The sequence below is a fragment of the Neoarius graeffei genome, chromosome 28 (genome assembly GCF_027579695.1).
Source record: "Neoarius graeffei isolate fNeoGra1 chromosome 28, fNeoGra1.pri, whole genome shotgun sequence".
In the NCBI taxonomy this organism is placed as follows: Eukaryota; Metazoa; Chordata; class Actinopteri; order Siluriformes; family Ariidae; genus Neoarius; species Neoarius graeffei.
Window position 1 is genome coordinate 46,782,151 of NC_083596.1, and position 23,655 is coordinate 46,805,805.

A 23,655-nucleotide genomic window follows, 5' to 3' on the forward strand; every position below is an offset into this window, starting at 1 on the left:
ATTTACTGTGTGTGATGACTGATTGTTGTCTAGTTTTCCTCTTTTTGATTAAGACCCACATCAGCTGTGTTTTAACCAGATTAACAGATACTTTCCACATTTTCAGATGAAACAATTCACATCTGTAATAATGCATAAAGTCTTCTCACTGTATTTTTTACTTTCACAGGTTGTGTTGCCAGACAGAAGTAAATATCAACCACAATACATATTTCCACTGCGTGATGGTCCATCCCAGATGCCTCCGAGCCCAGAGACGTCTACTGCGCTTCTGGACACAGTTAATATCAGGCTTCCTTTTTTGCACAGTAAAGTTGTAACTGGCATTTGTGGATGTAATTTCATATTGTAGTGCTTGACAAAGTAATCCTGAGCCCAGGTGGTTATATCAGCTATAGATGAATGATAGTTCTTGATGTAGTGTTGTCTGAGGGATTGGAGATCATAGGTGCTCAGCTTAGGCTTGAGCCCTTGCCCTTTCCACACCAAAATTCTTCCAGATTCCTTGAATCATTTAATATTATGCACCACAGAGCATGAAATATCCACATCCCTTCATATCTTTCTTTGAGGAACATTGTTTTTAAACATTTCAATAATTTTATCATGCCTTTGTTGAAATCTATATATCTTTGACCCATATTTGCTCCTCAAAGCCTAGGCCTATCCTGGATACTGATTTTGTGCCAAATCATGATTACAATCATCTATTGACATCACCTGTTTCAATTAACATCATTTAGTTGTTTTACCTCATTCCTAGCCCTAAATTTCCCCTCTCCCAGCTTTTTTTGGAATGTGTTAGAGGCCTGAAATGCAGGAATTGATGTATATTAACAAATGAAATGAAGTTGACTGGCGTTACGGTGATGTAGTGGTTAGCACTGTCACCTCATAGCAAGAAGGTTCTGGGTTTGAGCCCAGTGGCTGAAGGGGGGCCTTTCGGTGTGGAGTTTGCATGTTGTCTATGTGGGTTTCCTCCGGATGCTCCGGTTTCCCCCACAGTCCAATGGCATGCAGGTTAGGTTAATTGGTGGCTCTAAATTGAGTGTAGGTGCGAGTGTGAATTATTGTTTGTCTCTATGTGTCAGCCCTGCGATGATCTGGCAACTTGTTCAGGGTGTACCCCATCTCTTGCACATAGTCATCTGGGATAGGCTCCAGCTTGCCTGTAACCCTGCACAGGATAAGTGGTTATGGATAATGGATGGATGGATGAAGTTGACCAGACCAAACATGAAACATCTTGTGTTTTTGCTGTCTGCAATGAAATACAAGTAAAAGTAAATTTAGAAATCACTGCTCTTTTTTTTTTTTTTTAGTTGCATTTCCCAACTTTTTCTGATTTGGGGCTCTAAGAAGGCAAGCCAGTGGAGGCACTGTGATGCTCTGTGCAATGTTCTGCTGGGAAACTTTGGGTCGTGACATTCACGTGGATATTACTTTCACATGTGCCACATACCTAAACAATGTCATAGACCAAGTACACCCCTTCAGGGCAAGGGCAAGATAATACGCCCTGCCAGACTGTAAAAATTTTCATGGGTTACTGAGGAACAGAATGGTTTGAGGCTTGGCCTCCAAATTTCCCAGATCTAAATCTGATCAAGCATCTGTAGAATGTGCTGAACAAACAATTCTGATCCATGGAGGCCCCACTTTGCCCCCTATAGGGGAGTATTCCAGAAAGTGTGTTTAGTGAAAACTCTGAGTTTGGTAACCCTGAGCTGAGGGAAACTCAAGGTTTTCCATTCCAGAAAGAGTGGTAAAGCAAAGGTGACCAAGGGGGACCTACACAATGTTAGGCAGGTGGTTTTAATGTTATGGCTGATCAGTGTATATGTGTATATTCAATCTGATTTGGTGTGTTGAAACATTTGATTGCTCAGTTTATGTTCAATCAATGAAACTGTCCACACCTTGTCTCCTGTTTTTAACAGCCCTTGGCAGAAATGGAAGTATTCATTCCGGAACTGGTTGAAAATTATGCTGAGGAAAAGAACAAATATGAATATAGGTAACATGCCTGCATTTTTATTTTAAGGGTGGACAAATCAGTAGCCAGGCATCCAGGAGAAGCAGATTTCATGTCCAGGGTTTTAGATTTTTATTCATAATGCCCAGCAGGCAAGTAGATTCAATAATGCAAAAAAGAAAGAAACACTAGTTGTTAATGCAAAGCAAAAGAGGTTATTTTTATGTACATTTGAGGTAAGAAGTTCACATCTGCTCATCATGGATATGAACATCATGGCAATATTGGCCTTTTAATGATTTATTTGAACTCTTCTTTTTCTGGGGCAGCAGAATGATTATATACCATATATCTTTAAACATTTAAACAAATATTAGGTGTGATTTCACACCTAATATTTGTTTAAATGTCCCTTAGCAAGTTTCACCTTGACCAGATGCTTTTGGTAGCCATCAACAAGCTTCTGGCAGAATTGTGGTTGGATATGTGACCACTCTCCTTGGCAGAATTCAATTACATTTTTTGATTTTCTCATATGGACCTGATTTTTAAGCATAGTTCACAATTTTCGATTGGGTTGAAGTCAGGAATTTGGGAAGTCCTGATTTGGCCTGCTTGTCATTTTCACAACTAGCTTTGATGCGTGTTTGGGATGACTGTCTTGTTGGAACACCCAACTACCGTATGTCCAAGTTTCATTCATTTTAGCCAATGGTTTGAGATTATGCTGAATAATTCTGATGTCCTCTTTTTTCATTATTCCATCCACTTTGTGCAAGACACCAGCTCCACTGGCAGTAAAACAGGCCCAAAGCATGATGCTACCATCACCATGTTAAACAGTTGGTACAGTGTTTGTGGGGTTGAATGCCTCATCTTTACTCCTCCAAACATACCTCTGGTCATTGTGGCCAAATGTTCCTTCAGAAGGCTTTTTCTTATGCTCAGCCACAAACTTTAATCATGCTTGATTGTGTCAATTTTTGAGCAGGGACTTCTTTTTTGATTAGCAGCCTCTCAGTCCATGGCAATGTAAAATTTGCTGGATTTTGACAGTGATGCTGCTATTCCAGCAGCTTCCAGTTCATGGCAGGCCTGTGCAGGGCCATAACCAGGATTTTTCAAATACTGAGGTCAAGCATGGCTGACAGCACCGAAGGCCCCCCGGCACAACTTAAATAAATAAATAACAAACCAAGGATAAATTTGGTGGTGGACACATTTATTTTAACAATTCTACAACTGTGGCACCATAGCTGTGGTGTTTTTTTCTGACATAAAAGTAGAAAGGTAGTGAACTCTTGAACTGAGTATACATACCAGTTACCTAAAGTATTGGCATTATTTACATTGCAGCATACACATGACAGAACAGGTGTGAACTGCTGAATTGTAAGCTTTAGTATTACACCTTATAATAGTGTGTGTGTGTGTGTGTGTGTGTGTGTGTGTGAGAGAGAGAGAGAGAGTGACAGTTTGTGTTATTTGTGGGTGTCTGTATGTGTAGAGACATTCTGAGCAGTAATGTAAAGGCATCAGTCTATCTGGCTGTCTTGAATTGAGATCCATTTGCATGCATTCTCTGAAACAGTGTTCTCACCATTGCCTGTAATGTAAGTTTGTCTCATAACACATTTACTTCAACAATTCTAAAACTGTGCCATCATAACTGTGGAGTTTTGTCTGACATAAAAGTCAAAACTGAACTGAACTGAGTGTATTGCTCAGCTACTTGAAGTATTGGCATTATTTACATTTCATTATCTTAAATCACATTAGAATGTAGGGCTATTAGTTCTGTGTGAAGACTATGTATTAGAGAGAGTGTGTGAGAGTGTATTATTTGTGTGTGTGTCTATGTGAGTGAGTGAGAGAGAAAGAGTTATGAGAGAAAGAGAGAGAGTTACTCAAACAAGCCCGTTTAGTCAGCCCTGCACAGGGCTGCCTGTGACAACGTAGTTTTGAATGTTTCTCGAAATGCTAACTAAAATGTAATAGGCAATGACAATGAAACGTTTCCCCTTGGAAAGTTGGCATGACACCGCTGAACGGTCTGCCACTGCACTGACAATATTTTCTCACCTTCCCTCCTTCTCTTTCCCTGCTCTTCTGTTGGCTGTCCAAACCTTAATTTAGTTTGTTGCAACGTTTTCATTTTGCACTCAGGTAAAGCTCTATAATGCGATGTGACTATTAGCCTACGTTAGGTTAGGTAGGCATATGTGATAGAGCATAGACTACACCCTGCCTGTTTTATCCAAAACCCAACTTCCCCGGCCGACACTAGTATAGGCTACATCGCATGACGCTGCGTTAGACACGGCAACGATAGAGATAGAGGCTGAGAGATTTCAGATGACATTAGACAAATGTGAATTTTATTGGGGGGGGAATACAGATGCAGGCATGCAAACTGGTCAGGGGTGAAAAAGGTGAGAAGGGTGCACGGACACACGGCACGGGCGCAAAAGTACATTTTGTAGTCTACGTTACAAAAAAAATTGCAACCAGTGACATCTTGAATTTAATACAATACAAAATAACTTTCCGGGTGGCACGGTGGTGTAGTGGTTAGCGCCGTCGCCTCACAGCAAGAAGGTCCGGGTTCGAGCCCCGTGGCCGGCGAGGGCCTTTCTGTGCAGAGTTTGCATGTTCTCCCCGTGTCCGCGTGGGTTTCCTCCGGGTGCTCCGGTTTCCCCCACAGTCCAAAGACATGCAGGTTAGGTTAACTGGTGACTCTAAATTGACCGTAGGTGTGAATGAGTGTGTGAATGGTTGTCTGTGTCTATGTGTCAGCCCTGTGATGACCTGGCGACTTGTCCAGGGTGTACCCCGCCTTTCACCCATAGTCAGCTGGGATAGGCTCCAGCTTGCCTGCGACCCTGTAGAAGGATAAAGCGGCTAGAGATAATGAGATGAGATGAGATAACTTTCCATAAACATGTCTTAATAAGTTACTGTTGAGTGGCTGATAAATTGTACCATTTATTTGTCAGTGGCCGGTAAATTGTACCATTTATTTGTCAGTGGCCAGTAAAGTTTGAGATTTTGTGAAGTTAATTTTCACCCCTGTGTACAACACAGTGGGCTATTTACAAAAAGGTATATATTGCTGCCTGTGCTATCTAACAGACCTACCCCAGAGGACACACCTGGCCAATCCCTGTCTGTCAATTTTCTTAAAGACATCACCTATGTGAAATCAGGGGCGGATCTAGAAAAATATTTATGGGGTGGCAAGAGGGGGGCAGGAATTTTTGAGGGGTGGCAACATATTACAGACGTGTATATATACTGAATTTAATCACAGTTATCACAGTTTGACGACAAATAGTATGTACACACTACAAAAGGGCACGGGCTGCCATTTACAAACTCGTACAGACAAACTCAATCTCATGCTTTTATTGTTTACGAAGAACACACATTCTCAGATGAGGTCTATACCGTTTCTGGACAGTTTTATACTGTATATGCAAAAGAACAGACATTAAAAAACAACAACATGATTACACAGCAAGTCTAACATAGAAAGAAAAATACCCTTTTTTTCAGAGTCAAGAGACTCCCTGTGACCCCGCTGTACTCTGTTTTCTGTGGCTGTTAGAACTAAAATTTCAGCTAATGTTTTAACGTAGTATTGATTTTAACAAAGTTATCACGTTTTTACAATATATTTATCATGTAATATAACATCATGTAATTTCATGATACAAAATTATTATGTTATTTCATGATATTTTCATGTAATAACGTGAAAACACCTTATCAAGAAATAACGTGAAAATATGGTTTAACGTCCTAGGCTAGGCCACTTCCATTAAAAGCAGACGGCCTCGCCTAGCCTACTGTAGAACTTGGGTCGAGCAAAAACACTGAGCATAAACATGGCTGAATCCTGAATGACTCCTATTTGTATAAATAGGGGACTACATAGGCGGCAAAACATAGTGTTTTTCCTGCCATGGAAGTGCACTTGTATACTGAAGAGGAAGCAATTTACATTACAGCCTTGAATGAGGATTCAAAATGGTGGCTCGGCTCAGTTTTCCCTTCCTCCTTCAGTATACAAGTGCGCTTCCATGTTTATGCAGGAGGGCTGATAGAAGTGGCGAAACATTTTACTTTTTATCGTTTCTTTCACAACTTGAATGCGTTGAAACAAAAAATTATGACAAACTAATGCCGCTTACACTAAAATATCGAGGGAAATTTGTAATAAAAACTTTACGGTCAGCAGTTTCGACGCGGAAATTCTCGGTCGGTCGGGTTACCGGAAACAAACTTTTTTTTTTTTTTTGGCCTTACATGTATAGTTAGCTAAATAACGTTCTCCAACCTGATTTTTATCCTCTCAAAATCAGCATCACAACTATGCTAGCACTGTTCATTCATTATATTTTCATTTCTTGATAGACAGTTAATCAGCTTTTACCTCTGTCCTCCCGTGTCTCCTTTCCTCGTGACTCCTGCCTCCCTCGCTTCGCACCTCTCAATTTTCCAAAACAACCAATCTCTGGCGTTATCTTGTGCTGCATTCGCCGCAGTCGGACATTGGAAATTTGCGCACGTAAATGTCAAATTGGCCGTAATTTTTCTTTGAATTCGTCGCTGCCAACTGGGGTGGCAAGGCTTTCTTTTAGGGTGGCATTTGCCACCCTATGCCACCCCGGTAGAGCCGCCCATGGTTATTCACCCCTGAGCGCGCTGGAAACTGCTCCATTGGTATGTTCAGATCCAGTCGCGAGATGAGGTTGCCAGATCTCTCTATAAAAAGGTGACTTTGCGGTCTGAATCTGTGGGATATTCGTAAGCGAGGACTGGCAACCAGCAGTGGGTTGCGCACCAGCTGATCAGAACTCCAATGGAAAAGAAGTGCGTGTTAATGTTTATCTCGATTGGCTGTAACCTTGTAAGTGAAATGTTTGGCAACAATAACGTTGTAGCCTGCCTACCCCCCCCCAAAAAAAAAACTCTTTGGATCTACACGATTCACACAAGTGACCTATTTTGGGACCAAAACGGCGAATTTCGCTGAAAGGTGAGGAGTTTGCATGTGTGCAGATGACATGTGGATGTGGACGCTGCGTTTTACATTGATCACTGCTCGAATTCAGCGTAGACCAATTTTAAATTTCTGAAAAAAATACCGAGGACATGACCTCAGTGTCCTCAATGGTAGTTACGGCCATGGGCCTGTGTCTTGTTGGTTCCTGGGTTTTTCCTGACAATCTGAACCAATTTCCTTTCAGCTGAAGGTGGCAGTTTGGATTTTCTTCCGGTCCTTGACAAAATGGATACACATCCCAATGACCTGTACTTACATACAGTTGTTTGAACTGATGATCATGGTATCTTCAGTTCTTTTAGAAATGGCTACAAGAGATATTCCTAACTTGTGTAACTCTGCAATCCTCTTTCTCAGATCTACACTGAGCTCCTTGGACTTTCCAGTTGTACTGTGTGTTGGTTTATCCAATGAGGGCTGTCAAATAAACTCTTTTTATGTTGATACATTAAACCTACCAGGTGTAGTCAATCATGATCACTAACAGGAAGTTAAGAGGCCTTGGCAAATTACAAGACATTTTGGAAATTTCAACACCAGTGAATTAATAGTCTAAATGGGTGTATCTATGTTTGGCTCTGTTAAATGAATTAAAACTTGAGCACTGAATGGTTTTTTTTCCTATTAAAGATGTATGTTGTACAATCATTCTGCCCCAGCAAAAAAAAAAAAAAAAACCTAGAAAAGCACTCGGAGAGCGCAGACCTCCGCCAAGCGGGAAAAACCGGAAGGCCAAAAGGGTCATACATCTCCCAATGATAAAGAATCCTTCAAAAAAATCCGGACGGTGATCCGGATCATCACCAAAATTTAATCATTTGTTCCTTGTCATAATACACACCTTGTCTGAAAATTTCATCAAAATCCGTTCATAACTTTTTGAGTTATTTTGAACACAGACAGACAGACAAAGACAAACCAACGCCGATGAAAACATAACCACCTTGGCGGAGGTAAAAATTCAAAGAAATCATTGAAAGCCCAATATTGCCACTGTAATCATGTTCATGATGAGTATATTGACTTGAACTCTACATTTAAACTTAAACTACTACTTTTTCCAAATCCCACAGCCTGCAGCAAAACTCACCAAAACATGTGAACCCCTGACAATCACACCCATACGTGCTTACAATATATATATATATATATATATATATATATATATATATATATATATATATATACACACACACACACACACACACACACACACACACACTAGGGTATCTCAAACAATCAGAATATCATGAAAAAGTTATTTTTTCATAATTTAATTCAAAAAGGTAAACTTTCATAAATTCTATATTCATTACATGTAAACTGAATTATATCAAGCCTTTTTTTTGTTTTAATTTTAATGATTATGGCATATAGCTCATAAAAATCAGAAATCCAGTATCTCAAATTATTAGAATATTTCCTAAAAGCAATCAAAAAAGGATTTACAATACAGAAATGTCCAACTTCTAAAAAGAATGTTCATTTATGCACTCAATAATTGGTTGTCCTTTACCCCAAATTACTGCATCAATGCAGCATGGCATGGATTCTCTATGGGGTTCAGGTCTGGCGATTTGGCTGGCCAATCAAGCACAATAACATCATGGTCAGCAAACGATTTGGTAGTAGTTTTGGCACTGTGGGCAGGTGCCAAGTCCTGCTGGAAAAGGAAATCAGCATCTCTATAAAGCTTGCCAAGAGGCATAAAGTTAAAGATGACTCATTCCCTTTTATATTTTAAGCAAAAACAATTTTTTTTTTATTTTCATCTTTTACATTTTCAAAATGACAAAAAAGGAAAAGGGCCCGAAGCAAAAGTTTGGGCACCCTGCATGGTTAGTACCTAGTAACACCCCCTTTGGCAAGTATCACAGCTTGTAAACACTTTTTGTAGCCAGCTAATAATCTTTCAGTTCTTACCTAGGGGATTTTCACACATTTGTCCTTGCAAAAGGCTGCCAGTTCTACAAGTTTCTTGGGCTGTTTTGCATGCACTGCTCTTTTGAGATCTATCCACAGATTTTCAGTGATGTTTAGGTCAGGGGACTGTGAAGGCCATGGCAAAACCTTTAGCTTGTGCCTCTTGAGGTATTCCATTGTAGATTTTGAGGTGTGTTTTGGATCATCATCTTATTGTAGGACCCATCCTCTTTTTAACTTCAACTTTTTTACAGATGGTGTGATGTTTGCTTCCAGAATTTGCTGGTATTTATTCAAATCCATGCTTCCCTCGACCAATGAAATGTGCCCTGTGCCACTGGCTGCAACACAACCCCAAAGCATTATCGATCCACACCCATACTTCAGAGTTGGAGAGGTGTTCTTTTCCTGGAATTTGGCACTTTTTTTCTCCAAACATACCATTTGCACATTGTGGCCAAAAAGTTCTATTTTGATTTCATCAGTCCACAGGACTTGTTTCCAAAATGCATCAGGCTTATTTATATGCTCATTTGCAAACTTCAGATGCTGAATTTTGTGGCTAGGACACAAGAAAGGTTTTCTTCTGATGACTCTCCTATGAAGGTCATATTTGTTCAGGTGTCACTGCATAGTAGAACAGTGCACCACTACTCCAGGGTCTGCTAAATCTTTCTGAAGGTCTTTTGCAGTGAAACAGGGTTTTTTATTTGCCTTTCTAGCAATCCAATGAGCAGTTCTTTCAGAAAGTTTTCTTCATCTTCCAGACCTCACCTTGATCTCCACTGTTTCTGTTAACTGCCATTTCTTAATAACATTACAATCTGAGGAAACAGCTACCTGAAAACACTTTGCTACATTCTTGTAGCCTTCTCTTGCTTTGTGAGCGTCAATTATTTTGTTATTCAGAATGCAAGGGAGTTGCTTAGAGGAGCCCATGGCGGCTGATTTTAGGGACAAGTTTGTGGAGTCAGAGAATTTATACAGCTTTGAAATCTGCATCATCTGACCTTTCCTAATGAAGAATTTGTACAAGCCACAGCTCAATAAGCTAATTAAGGTCTGGAACCTTGATAAAAGTTACCTGAGAACTCAAATGTATTGGGGTGCTCAAACTTTTGTATGGTGTTCACTCCCCAATTGTACAAAACAAAAACAAATCTTGCAGAAAACGTTGAAAAGAAATGTGTCGTCTTTACCTTTGTCTTTTGATGATCAGTTCATCTTCTGCTCACTTAACTATTCACAGTAATAGACATTTCAGTAAGGGTGCCCAAACTTTTGCATGCCACTGTGTGTGTGTGTGTGTGTATATATATATATATATATATATATATATATATATACACACCACAGGTGGCTTCTCCAGTGAGGAGAGGGAGGAAGATCCTCCTTAAAAATTCTAAGAATAAAAAGTTGAAATTGTCTTGACCAATTTAATGAATTGCTGTCCTTGAATATTACTATTTTACTGCCAAATACGACATGTACATTATATTCGTTTCTCTGGGTGAAATTACATTAGCACCCCCTATCGCTCGCTATTAGAAATTACTGCACGGAGGATCTTCCTCCCTTCGGCTCCCATTCACTCCGATTCAAACAGTCTCCGGCACTGGCGGCTCGTGGTTAACATAGACTTCAATGAGAGAGAGGAGGAAAATCCTCCTCTAAGAGGGTGGGACTAGCTAAGAGATCTGACAAGTGCTACAAAATATCAACCAATAGGCTGCAGCCCTCGTTGCGCAATGAACCAATAAGTAGAGGCCTTAGCTGCCTGGGGGGAGGGGTTATCTTATCAAACTTAACTTCTAGATCCGGTGACTCGGGCACTTCGGCAGTCAGAGTGAGAACGGCGAGGTGGAAGTGGATTGACTATGTTATAGATATTCTACGAATAAAGTAATGGAAACAGAGGACGTGGTGAATGTTTTGCTTGCAAAACCCTTCCATGGGCTGAGCTACAAACATGGCCGCCAGGTTTGCTTCATTAAATACGGAAGATTTTGAGAGAATTTTGAAAGAGAAAGATGTGTTGAACACCTGAAAGTAATGTGTACAGCAGCTATAAAAAGTGTACACACCCCGTTAAAATGATAGGTTTTTCAACTATTATCAACTCAACCCGTGCGTGTAACTATAGCCGGTCCAGCAGGTGCGGTCGCATTGGGGCCCGTGACCTTCAACCAAGCATTCCTTCCTCCCTCACTTTTACAAAAGCCAGCCGCTACTGATACACACACACACACACTTTTTATATAATGTGTGTGCGCGCGCGCACGTGTGTGTGTGTATACGGTATATATATGTGTGTGTGTGTGTGTGTGTGTGTATATATATGTAGCAGTCCATGTAGGTGGGTGGAGCACAAAAGGACGGCAGGACAGAACTGATCTCACAAAACTCTTTTCTTTGCACTTTGCAGTTGCAAACACACACTCAGACACACGCGCACACATCAGCCGTCTGGTTGTCGAGAGAGCTCCCTCTGCTCTCACTCTCTCTCCTTAAATAGGGCGCGGTCACTGGGAAGACACACAAACACATTAATTAACAACAGGTGTAGTGATTCTGCCACTTAACTTCCCCGACTCTGCCCTTCTGTCACAGACCGATGCTAGACTATGCCCCCGCTGCCACATACCCCCACCGCCCGACTCAGGCTGGGCAGCCGTCCGGCCCGCAGCCGACTCCCCCCCCCCCCCCCCTTGACGGGAGAGGAAGTCCGCTACGAACATCTGCGCCCCCGGCCTGTGGCTCACCTTGAAGTTAAAGGGTTGGAGTGCCAGATACCAACGGGTGATCCGCGCATTGGCATCCTTCATGCGGTGGAGCCACTGGAGGGGCGCGTGGTCCGAACAGAGGGTGAAAGGGCGTCCCAGCAGGTAGTACCAGAGGGCGAGGACCGCCCACTTGATCGCCAGGCACTCCTTCTCGATGGTACTGTAGCGCCCCTCACGCACCGACAGCTTGCGACTAATGTCCAAGATGGGGTGATCCTCCCCCTCCACCTGCTGGGACAAAACGGCCCCCAGCCCTCTGTCCGACGCATCCGTCTGCAACATTAAGGGGAGAGAAAAGTCAGGGGAGTGTAAAAGTGGCCCCCCACACAGTGCAGCCTTAACCTTAGAAAAAGCCCGCTGGCATTGCTCCGTCCACTGGACCGGATCTGGTGCCCCCTTTTTAGTGAGATCAGTCAGCGGGCTGGTGAAGTCCGAATAATTAGGTATAAACCTACGATAATAGCCAGCCAGCCCCAGGAACTGTCTCACCCCCTTTTTGGTCTTGGGCCTCGGGCAGGCCGCAATCGCTGCAGTCTTGTTAATTTGGGGACACACCTGCCCGTTGCCCAAGTGGAAGCCCAGATACCATACTTCCACCCGCCCAATCGCACACTTCTTCGGGTTGGCCATGAGACCCGCCCGCCTCAGCGACCTAAGGACGGCCCTCAGGTGTTGTAGATGCCGCGGCCAGTCATTACTATAAATAATGATATTGTCTAAGTACGCGGCCGCATAGGTGGCGTGGGGGCGGAGGACCCTGTCCATCAGCCGCTGAAACGTAGCGGGCGCCCCAAACAGCCCAAAAGGAAGTGTGACGAATTGGTGTAAGCCGAACGGTGTGGAAAAGGCCGTTTTTTCATGGGATAATGGAGTCAAGGGGATCTGCCAATAACCCTTTGTTAAATCCAGTGTCGAGTAAAAACGAGCCGTGCCTAGCCGATCGAGCAACTCATCAATACGAGGCATAGGGTACGCATCGAATTTAGACACCACGTTGACTTTTCTATAGTCCACACAGAACCGGACCGACCCGTCGGCCTTGGGTACCAAGACCACCGGGCTGCTCCAGTCACTGTGGGACTCCTCGACGATGCCCATTTCGAGCATGGCCTCGAGTTCTTCCCGAACCACCTTTTTCTTGTGTTCGGGTAACCTGTAAGGGCGGCTACGCACTACCACCCCCGGGGGTGTCTCAATGTGGTGCTCTATGAGGTTAGTGCGGCCGGGCAGGGGTGAGAATACGTCCGAAAACTTGGTCTGCAACTGGGCAACCTCCACGAGTTGGGTCGGCGAGAGGTGGTCTCCACAGGGGACCGGAGAGGGACGTGATGCTAATGTTCCTTTTTGAACCTCCGGCCCCAGCTCCGCCTTCTCCGGAACCACCGACACCAACGCCACGGGGACCTCCTCGTTCCAGAGTTTGAGTAGGTTGAGGTGGTAAATCTGTAGCGCCCCACACCTGCCCATTCGCTTTACCTCATAGTCGACGTATCCCGACTCACCGTGTGACCTCAAAAGGTCCTTGCCACTTGGCGACTAATTTAGAGCTCGATGTGGGCAACAGTACGAGTACTTTCTCTCCCGGTGCAAACTCTCTAAGGTGCGTACCCTTGTCGTACAGGCGGGTTTGCCGTTCTTGGGCCTGCCGCAAATTCTCCTGGGTTAGGTGTGTGAGTGTATGGAGTTTTGCGCGCAGGTCAATAACGTATTGAATTTCATTTTTGCTTGGTGAAGGTCCCTCCTCCCAATTTTCTCGCAGCACGTCTAAAATGCCGTGCGGCTTACGCCCATATAATAATTCAAACGGGGAGAACCCCGTGGAGGCTTGGGGGACCTCTCGCACTGCAAAGAGCAAGGGTTCGAGCCATTTATCCCAGTTACGCGCATCCTCACTTACAAATTTTTTAATTATGTTTTTAAGGGTGCGATTAAACCATTCCACTAAACCGTCCGTTTGTGGGTGATACATGCTGGTGCGGATCGGCTTAATACCTAATAACCCATACAGTTCGTTCAGTGTTCGTGACATAAACGAGGTGCCTTGATCAGTCAGAATCTCTTTTGGGATTCCAACTCGGGAGATGACGCAGAAGAGTGCCTCCGCAATACTGCGTGCTGAGATATTGCGAAGAGGCACTGCTTCTGGGTATCGCGTTGCATAGTCCACCAGAACTAATATAAAGCGGTACCCTCATGTTGACCGATCTAATGGCCCGACGAGATCCATCCCAATTCTTTCGAACGGGGTCTTGATTAACGGTAGAGGGCGCAAAGGCACTTTTGGAATGGCCGCTGGATTTACTAACTGGCATTCGCGGCATGCCGTACACCACCTACGGACATCGCCGCGAATCCCCGGCCAATAGAATCGGGCCATTATTCGGGCTAGTGTTTTATCTTGCCCTAAATGTCCAGCCATGGGATTAAAGTGAGCCACCTGGAATACCAATTCCCGGTGGCTCTTCGGAATTAACAGCTGCGTGACTCGCTCTTTAGTTTGAGTGGCCTGCGTCACTCGGTATCATCTATCCTTCATAATCACGAAGTAGGAGAAGGACGGGATGGCGTTCGGCTGGAGCGTTTGACCATCGATTACTCTCACTTGGTCAAACGCATGCCGCAGAGTCTCGTCTCACGATTGCTCTAATGGGAAATCCGCGAGGGATTCCCCAATAGAGAGAGGAGGAGCCGGCGGCTCCTCACTCTGGCATGGAGATGACGTAGACGGCTCTGTGACAGCTGCTCCCGCCAAAGCGACACCGGGACCTCCCCCTGTCAAATGTCAGGACCCACTCTGTACTAAGTGTTTCATTAAACCCCGAAATCCCGGCCAATCAGTCCCCAAAATTAAAGAGTGGGTAAGGCGATGATTAACCGCCGCCTTCACTATAAATATTTCCCCTCTGAAAATAATGTGGACCGACACTAAAGGGTAGTTGTGAATATCCCCGTGCACACACAACACCTTCACCAATTGTGCTCCCCCCAAAGCCTCGTCTTGCACCAGGTTTTGGTGGATTGAGGTCTAATTACAGCCAGAATCCACCAACGCCTGATATGTATCCCCTTGGTATGCGATACGCTCCGGCCCGATCGAGGGTGGCTCCTGGCGCGTTGGGGATCTGAACCACCACGCCCACCTCCATTATCGAGCACTGCTGTTGGAGGTGGCCCGTTTCCCCGCAGCGCCAGCAAACCGGCCCGGGCTTCCTCTCTGCACTAGTGCTCTGGGGCTCACTCACCTGAGGGGGGGGGGGGGGGGGGACAGACACAGAAGGGAGACACGGAAGGGCACCGCGGGTGCGGTGGGCCGGCTGAGGTGGTGCCGGCCCCCGTCTCCACGGTGGGGGAATGGGGCGAGGAGAAGACACAGGAGGAGGGGAGAGAGAGAGGAGAGAAGAGGTCGTCTGCTGTCCTGCCATTGGGACAGCCGCCAGATGATCCTCCGCCAGATCGATTGCCTGATCCAGCGACGCCGGGCGGTGGCACTGGACCCACTCTGCGGTTCCCGCTGGTAGACGCACGACAAACTGTTCCAGTACCACCTGGTCGATGAGTCCCTCGGCGTCACAGCTGTCGGCCCTCAGCCACTGCCAGAAGGCGTCCCAGAGTTGCTGGCCAAACACGAACGGCCGGCCGACTTCCTCCAAGCGCAGAGCACGGAAACGCTGATGTTGTTGCTCCGGGGTGCGTCCCACCCGCTGGAGGATGGCCCGGCGAAGGTCTGCATAGGCCAGCCGGCGGTCAGCGGGGAGCTGTAGTGCAGCCAGCTGCGCCTCTCCTGTTAGCAGGGGGAGGAGGCGCGCCGCGCGCTGTTCCACCGGCCACCCCGAGGTCTCTGCTACCTGCTCAAAGAGCGTGAAGAATGCCTCGGGGTCGTCCTGCGGGCCCATCTTCGTGAGGGTGAGGGGGGAAGGGCCCGCGGCGGTGGAGATGGTGAACCCCGCCGATGCGAGGAGGTGCCGGAACGCCCGACGATCTTCCTGTTGCGCCAGTACCAGGGCCTCGAACCATTGTTCTTGCTCCTTTCGGAGGGCGAGCAGCACCTGGTGCTGGCTCTGTTGGGCCGTGGCGAGGGCGTGGATCAGGTCGGCGAAGGTGGAGGACTCCATGGGGCTGTTGTCTTCTGTGCTCGGGTCCCGGGTTTCGGTACCACTGTAGCAGTCCATGTAGGTGGGTGGAGCACAGAAGGACAGCAGGACAGAACTGATCTCACAAAACTCTTTTATTTGCACTTTGCAGTTGCAAACACACACTCAGACACACGCACACACATCAGCCGTCTGGTTGTCGAGAGAGCTCCCTCTGCTCCCACTCTCTCTCCTTAAATAGGGCGTGGTCACTGGGAAGACACACAAACACATTAATTAACAACAGGTGTAGTGATTCTGCCACTTAACTTCCCCGACTCCGCCCTTCTGTCACAGACCGATGCTAGACTACGCCCCCGCTGCCACAATATATATATATATATATATATATATATATCCTTCTCACCCCGGCGGGGGGGTGGGGGGGGGTGGTATCCATGTCATCCTCAAGCTCGGGTCCTCTACCAGAGGCCTGGGAGTTTGAGGGTTCTGCGCAGTATCTTCGATGTTCCTAATACTGCGCTCTTCTGGACTGAGGCTTTAGATGTTGTTCCTGGGATTTGCTGGAGCCACTCTCCCAGTTTGGGGGTTACTGCCCCAAGTGCCCCCACTACCATGGGGACCACGCAACCCTTGACCTTCCACATCCGTTCCAGCTGCTCTTTCAACCCTTGATACTTCTCAAGTTTCTCATGTTCCTTCTTCCTGATGTTGCCGTCAGCTGGGATCGCCACATCTATCACCACCACCCTCTTCTGCTCTTTGTCCACCACCACTATGTCCGGTTGGTTAGCCAGGATCTGTTCGTCAGTCTGGAAGCTGAAGTCCCACAGAACCTTGGCCCTGTTGTTCTCAGCCACCTTCTGTGGTATGGCCCATTGGGACTTGGGTACTTCTATTCCATACTGGTTGCAGATGTTCCTGTATACTATCCCAGCCACTTGGTTGTGCCTCTCCATGTACACTGATCCAGCTAGCATCTTACACCCTGCTACTATGTGCTGGACTGTTTCAGGGGCTTCTTTGCACAGTCTGCATCTTGGGTCTGATCTACTCTGGTAGATCCTGGCCTCTATGGCTCTTGTGCTTATGGCCTGTTCTTGTGCTGCCATGATTAGTGCCTCTGTGCTGTCTGTCAGTCCTGCATTATCCAGCCACTGGTAGGATTTCTTTATATCAGCCACTTCCTCTATCTGACGGTGGTACATGCCATGTAGGGGTTTGTCCCTCCAGGTTGTCTGTTCCTCCTCCTCCTCTGCGCTCTCATCAGGGTTCTGCTGCCTGAGACATTCACTTAGCAGTTCATCCTTTGGGGCCATCTTTCTGATGTATTCTCGGATTTTCAATGTTTTATCCTGGACCGTGGTCTTGACGCTCACTAGCCCTCGGCCTCCCTCTTTCCGCTTAGTGTATAGTCTCTGGGTGCTGGACTTGAGGTGGAACCCTCCATGCATGGTGAGGAGCTTTCTAGTCTTGATATCTGTGGCTTCTATCTCCTCCTTTGGCCAGTTTATGATACCAGCGGGGTATCTGATGACTGGTAGTGCATACATGTTGATGGCTCGGACCTTGTTCTTACCATTCAGCTGACTTTTCAGGACCTGCCTTACTCTCTGGAGGTATTTGGCTGTGGTTGACTTCCTTGTGGCCTCTTCATGGTTTCCATTAGCCTGTGGGATGCCAAGGTACTTGTAGCTGTCTTGGATATCACCTATGTTGCCCTCTGGTAGGTCAATCCCCTCAGTCCGGATCATCTTGCCTCTCTTTGAGACCATCCGGCCACACTTGTCCAATCCGAATGACATCCCTGTCATCGCTGTAGATCCGGGTGGTGTGGATCAGCGAGTCTATTTCTCGCTCGTTCCTGGCATACAGCTTGATGTCATCCATGTAGAGCAGGTGGCTGATTGTTGCCCCACTACGGAATCGGTACCTGTAGCTGCTCTTCGTGATGATCCGACTGAGGGGGTTCAGGCCTATGCAGAACAGCAGTGGTGATAGCACATCTCCTTGGTATATGCCGCACTTGATGTTGACTTGGGCAATGGGTTTTGAGTTGGCCTCTACGGTTGTCTTCCACATTTCCATTGAGTTCTGGATGAAGGTCCTTAGGTTCCTGTTGATCTTATACAGTTCCAGACATTCCAGTATCCATGTGTGTGGCATTGAGTCGTAGGCTTTCTTGTAGTCAATCCAGGCAGTGCACAGGTTGGTCTGTCTCTTCTTACAGTCTCGGGCGACTGTTCTATCGACCAGTAGCTGGTGCTCGGCTCCTCTGGTGTTACTGCCAATCCCTTTCTGTGCCTCGCTCATGTATTGAGCCACATGCTTACTCATTTTTGCCGCAATGATGCCTGACAGGGCCTTCCATGTTGTGCAGAGACAGGTAATTGGCCGGTAGTTGGATGGGATGGGTCCCTTCAGGGGGTCCTTCATGTTTAGGACTGTCCTGCCTTGGGTTAGCCATTCTGGGTGGGTCTCATCCCTCAGCAGCTGGTTCATCTGTGCTGCTAGGCGTTCATGGAGTGCAGTTAGCTTCTTCAGCCAGTACGTATGGATCATATCGGGGTCTGGTGCTGTCCAGCTCTTCATCTTTGACACTCTTTCTTGGACATCTGCCATTGAGATGGTTACTGGTTCTTGTTCTGGGAGGTTGCTGTGGTCAGCTCTTAGGTCCACTAAGCATTGGGCATCGGTGTTGTGTGATGCCTTTCTTTCCCATATGTCTTTCCAGTATTTTTCCACCTCAGCTCTTGGTGGGTCTGACCGGTTGTTGTTCCCCTGCCACTGAGAGTACACCTTGTCCTTGCTGTATCTCTTCAACTGGGTGGCCAGAGCTGTTAGTCGCTGTTTGGCAGTTTCAAGTGCCTCTGGTATGGAGAGTGAGTTGTACTTCCTGGGTGCCCCTTTATTCACCATGTTCCCTTTCTGTAGTTCAGCTACTGTAGCTGGCTAACTTCTCTCCGTGCTGCCTTTATCTTGGCCTCTAATCGTCTCTTCCATGGTGGATACTGTTTATGTCCCGAGCCCACCTTGTGTCCAAGCATCTCCAATGATTACTGTTGCTGTACTGTGTATCAGCTTGTTGGCCTCAGTGATGGTTCTTGTGGAGATTGTCTTCAGAGCAGCATTCACGTCTACTAGTAGATCTTCTGAAGGTACTTGGCAACTCAGCTTCAGTATTCGTCGGGGGCTCCAGGTTTCCAGTTGGGTCACGATCTTCCTTCTCAGGTCAGCAGCTCTTGTGGTGAGGCTGTTAGCTGTTGGGGCCTGGTACCCAATCTCTGGTTGTGGGGATGATGATGACATCTCCCCGCTGTCCTGTCTTCCTGGCTCCCCCTTGCCGTAGCATCGTTGTTGTGATAGTAGATTTCGATTGCGGATGTTGGAACACTGGGCTAATAGCTGTTTCTTTGTTAGCCTTGATTGTGGGTTTCAAAGTATCCAATGGTCCCACATTCGCTGCATGTATCCCCTCTCTCTGGGATTGCTTGTATAGTAGCATTCCAGCAAATCCATATTTTCTGTCCTCGTCCATCGATATCTTGTTCCAGTAGCCCATTTCTCATCAGTTTGCCCTGGTTCCCTGGCAACTGACGCAGACCTTGTTGACCCGGGCGACGTCTGAGCCGGTATGACTCTGTCAGTTATGTCTTCACTCATTCCTGAGGTAGGCTGATATATCATGAGGGGTCTTGCCTAAGGACCCTTACTGGATGATGTTTTGCCCCGACCGGGATTCGGACCCCGATCTCCTGCGTCATAGTCAGTGAGCATTACCACTGTACTATCCAGCTGATATATATCATATATATAATGTGTGTGTATGTGTGTGCATGCTATAACAGCCTCCACATTTCTGTGATGAAATGTATTATTTGTCCACCCCTACAGTCAAAGAAACTCTTGATTACTGAAAATATTATTGAAGGACATGTTATTCCAGAGGGGCGGCACGGTGGTGTAGTGGTTAGCGCTGTCGCCTCACAGCAAGAAGGTCCTGGGTTCGAGCCCCGGGGCTGGCGAGGGCCTTTCTGTGTGGAGTTTGCATGTTCTCCCCGTGTCCGCGTGGGTTTCCTCCGGGTGCTCCGGTTTCCCCCAGTCCAAAGACATGCAGGTTAGGTTAACTGGTGACTCTAAATTGACCGTAGGTGTGAATGTGAGTGTGAATGGTTGTCTGTGTCTATGTGTCAGCCCTGTGATGACCTGGCGACTTGTCCAGGGTGTACCCCGCCTTTCGCCCATAGTCAGCTGGGATAGGCTCCAGCTTGCCTGCGACCCTGTAGAAGGATAAAGCGGCTAGAGATAATGAGATGAGATGTTATTCCAGGTTTTCTTTTTTTCAGGTTTCTCTGCCCTCATGCTGGTCAGTTTATGTGCAAATTGACCAACCTTATGTTTGAGATGGAAGGGAAAGGGGAAGTGCTGTACAGAATAGTGTCCTGGGACAGCTGTTTCTTGGATGGGTTAGACCAAATGGAGCCTGCAGGACCTCTGTACAGTATTGACTGCCATGAAGGTTCTATCTGTCATCTACATCTTCCACATTGTGAGACCTGTAAGTTGACTTATGGCTAACTTTTATAAATCCATGATTAAATATAATATACAGTATAATTATAAGCAACTTAATAAAAGTGAAATCTACCTTCTAACAGTGTGTGAATACTGTGTCATTTTGCAGTGATGTATTTAACATGCCTAAAAGTGACTTATAAATAAACCTGGTCTGTAATCAAAAGCATTGTAAATTACACAGTGTACACCACTCATAATACACCCATAATGTTAAAACCACTGACAGCTGAAATGAATAACACCGATTAACTCATTGCAGTGGCATCTGAAAAGGGGTGGGATATATTAGGTAGCAAGTGAACAGTCAGCTCTCAAAGTTGATGTGTTGGAAGCAAGAAAAATGGGCAAATGCAAGGATCTGAGTGACTCTGACAAGGGCCAAATAGTAATGGCAAGACAACTGGGTCAGAGGATCTTCAAAATGACAGATCTTGTGGGGTGTTCCTGGTATGCAGTGATTAGTATCTACCAAAAGTTGTCTAAGGAAGGACAACTGGTGACCCATCTGGTTCGATCCCACAGAAGAGCTACTGTCACACAAATTGCTGAAAAAGTTAATGCTGGATATGATAGAAAGGGGGCGGCACAGTGGTGTAGTGGTTAGCGCTGTCGCCTCACAGCAAGAAGGTCCTGGGTTCGAGCCCCGGGGCCGGCGAGGGCCCTTCTGTGTGGAGTTTGCATGTTCTCCCCGTGTACGTGTGGGTTTCCTCCAGGTGCTCTGGTTTCCCCCACAGTCCAAAGACATGCAGGTTAGGTTAACTGGTGACTCTAAATTGACCGTAGGTGTGAATGTGAGTGTGAATGGTTGTCTGTGTCTATGTGTCAGCCCTGTGATGACCTGGTGACTTGTCCAGGGTGTACCCCGCCTTTTGCCCGTAGTCAGCTGTGATAGGCTCCAGCTTGCCTGCGACCCTGTAGAACAGGATAAAGCGGCTTGAGATAATGAGATGAGATGAGATGATAGAAAGGTGTCAGGGGACACAGCGTATCATAGCTTGCTATGTATGGTGGTGCGTCGCTGCAGACCCGTCAGAGTGCTGACCCCGTCCACCACTGAAAGCACCTACAACAGGCACGTTAGCATCAGAACTGGACTATGGAGCAATGGAAGAAGGTGGCCTGGTCTGATGAATCACATTTTCTTTTATATCATTTGGACAGCCAGGTGCATGTGCATAACTTACCTGAGGAAGAGATGGCACCAGAATTCATAACTTCATCCATAAACCGTTTGGTCCTTGAAATAAACAATGTCTCAGATTATGATGTTGTTCATCTCCAATGGTATCTCTCTCTCTCTCTCATTATCTCTAGCCGCTTTATCCTTCTACAGGGTCACAGGCAAGCTGGAGCCTATCCCAGCTGACTACGGGCGAAAGGCGGGGTACACCCTGGACAAGTCGCCAGGTCATCACAGGGCTGACACATAGACACAGACAACCATTCACACTCACATTCACACCTACGCTCAATTTAGAGTCACCAGTTAACCTAACCTGCATGTCTTTGGACTGTGGGGGAAACCGGAGCACCCGGAGGAAACCCACGCGGACACGGGGAGAACATGCAAACTCCGCACAGAAAGGCCCTTGCCGGCCACGGGGCTCGAACCCGGACCTTCTTGCTGTGAGGTGACAGCGCCAACCACTACACCACCATGCCGCCTCCAATGGTATCCTTACCAAAAAAAAAAGAAACCTTCACCATGACATATTGTGTCTGAGAATAGCTCTGGGCACATATCATGCAAGAAAAATTTGCTTAAAACCAAGGAATTGTGTGTACCTGAGACATTCCTCTGTTTTAAGGGCAAGTTCTAACCTTTATGTGGAATTCTTACATAACTTTCTAAATAGTGCTAAATTCTGTAGTTTTGTCTGAGGTTTGAATACAAATTTTAACAGCTCTAATGATGGCATTAGCGCATACAAGAGTAAATCATGAGCCTCCATCATGAGCCAAATTAGATAAAATTGTAAACTACTGGAGTAAATATCCAGTTCATGTTTATTATGATGTAAAATGTTTTGTTCTGGTTGTTCTATATGTTACAGGCTCAGATGTGGTGGAATTTACTGTGGCACATGTGACTGGTGGTAATGTGGAGATAATTCAGCCACTAAAAGTAACAAACACACACGTCATCATAGACATTGAAGGTCTCTCCCTCTTTGGTCTCTTAAGAGCACTGCTATATAAAGGTTATTCTATCAAGGCCCAAGTTCTACTGTTCTATAAAAAAATAATTGGGACGCACAGGATGAGTAAACTGCACATACACCTTTTGCCACAGAATGTGCCAGTTGAAGAGGTAATCTGCTTTTATTTATATATTATCTTTAACATGGCTTGTGTAAGTGTGTTTTATCCTGATGCTGTTATCATGGGAAGTGATAAAAGATGTATTATTAGACACTTTTGAGAAAACACAATTTTACTAAAATTTGTATTTCTAAACTCTTTTATATTTAGCATTTAAAGTGAATACAATTTCATTTTGTTCCCTTGAAGGTGCAGAAACAACATGAGTGCAACACGTACATCGAGACAAGCTCCAAATGTACACTGACCACTGGTAAAAAATACCAGCCATATTGTACAAATACTGACCACAATTATGTGTTCCAACCCAAGGTAAGGTACAACTCATACTATTATATAAAAGGCTCATCACCACCTTGGTCCTTTTTAATGAAACATGGTTGACCTTTCAGACATTCATTTGAAATAAACTTTCCATTGCCTGTTTCCTTAGGTTGAGGAGTTTGAGTGTGACTATGGCCCCAACTATCACCCTACATTTGAGGTGCTCTTTAATAGTGATGTTGATAAAGTCACTTTAGGTCTTTTGGATGAAAATGACCAGGTGGTGTGGGAACCTCGTATGGTCTTGCTTACAGGTAAGCGAATGCTTTTTTTTATATATAAGAAGCTCCTGAACCTTGCGGCCGTACAGTCAACCCTGCAACAGCTCTTTCACATTTTAGATCTGTTTTGGTGTTTTCACAGCAGTAGAGCTGTGTTACTTCAGCCTACAGTGATGTCACACTCATTTCCTCCATTGTACATTATTGCGCCCCCTCCTGTCTAAATAATGCATTTACAGGTAGGAAAAACTAAGAGATTATGCTGTCAGATATATTAATTGCGATTCAGTTTTTATTCATTGATTCAAAGGAGGAATGTGGACCTGGTCTTGGGCCACTCCTCCCCAGCTACAGACATCAATGCTACCCC

At 45.7% G+C, this 23,655-nt stretch overlaps 1 protein-coding gene across 1 annotated transcript in view; it reads left to right on the forward strand.

Moving 5' to 3' along the window:
- Positions 1-264: 264 nt before the first annotated feature.
- Positions 265-23,655, forward strand: part of LOC132876002 (NACHT, LRR and PYD domains-containing protein 1b allele 2-like) — a 30,055-nt gene continuing 6,664 nt past the window's right edge. The window contains exons 1-6 of the mRNA XM_060913200.1: positions 265-280; positions 1,941-2,017; positions 20,187-20,398; positions 22,473-22,729; positions 22,930-23,052; positions 23,174-23,318. Coding sequence (XP_060769183.1) covers positions 1,953-2,017; positions 20,187-20,398; positions 22,473-22,729; positions 22,930-23,052; positions 23,174-23,318 — 802 coding nt within the window. The 5' untranslated portion in view covers positions 265-280; positions 1,941-1,952. The remainder of the gene's footprint in view (positions 281-1,940; positions 2,018-20,186; positions 20,399-22,472; positions 22,730-22,929; positions 23,053-23,173; positions 23,319-23,655) is intronic.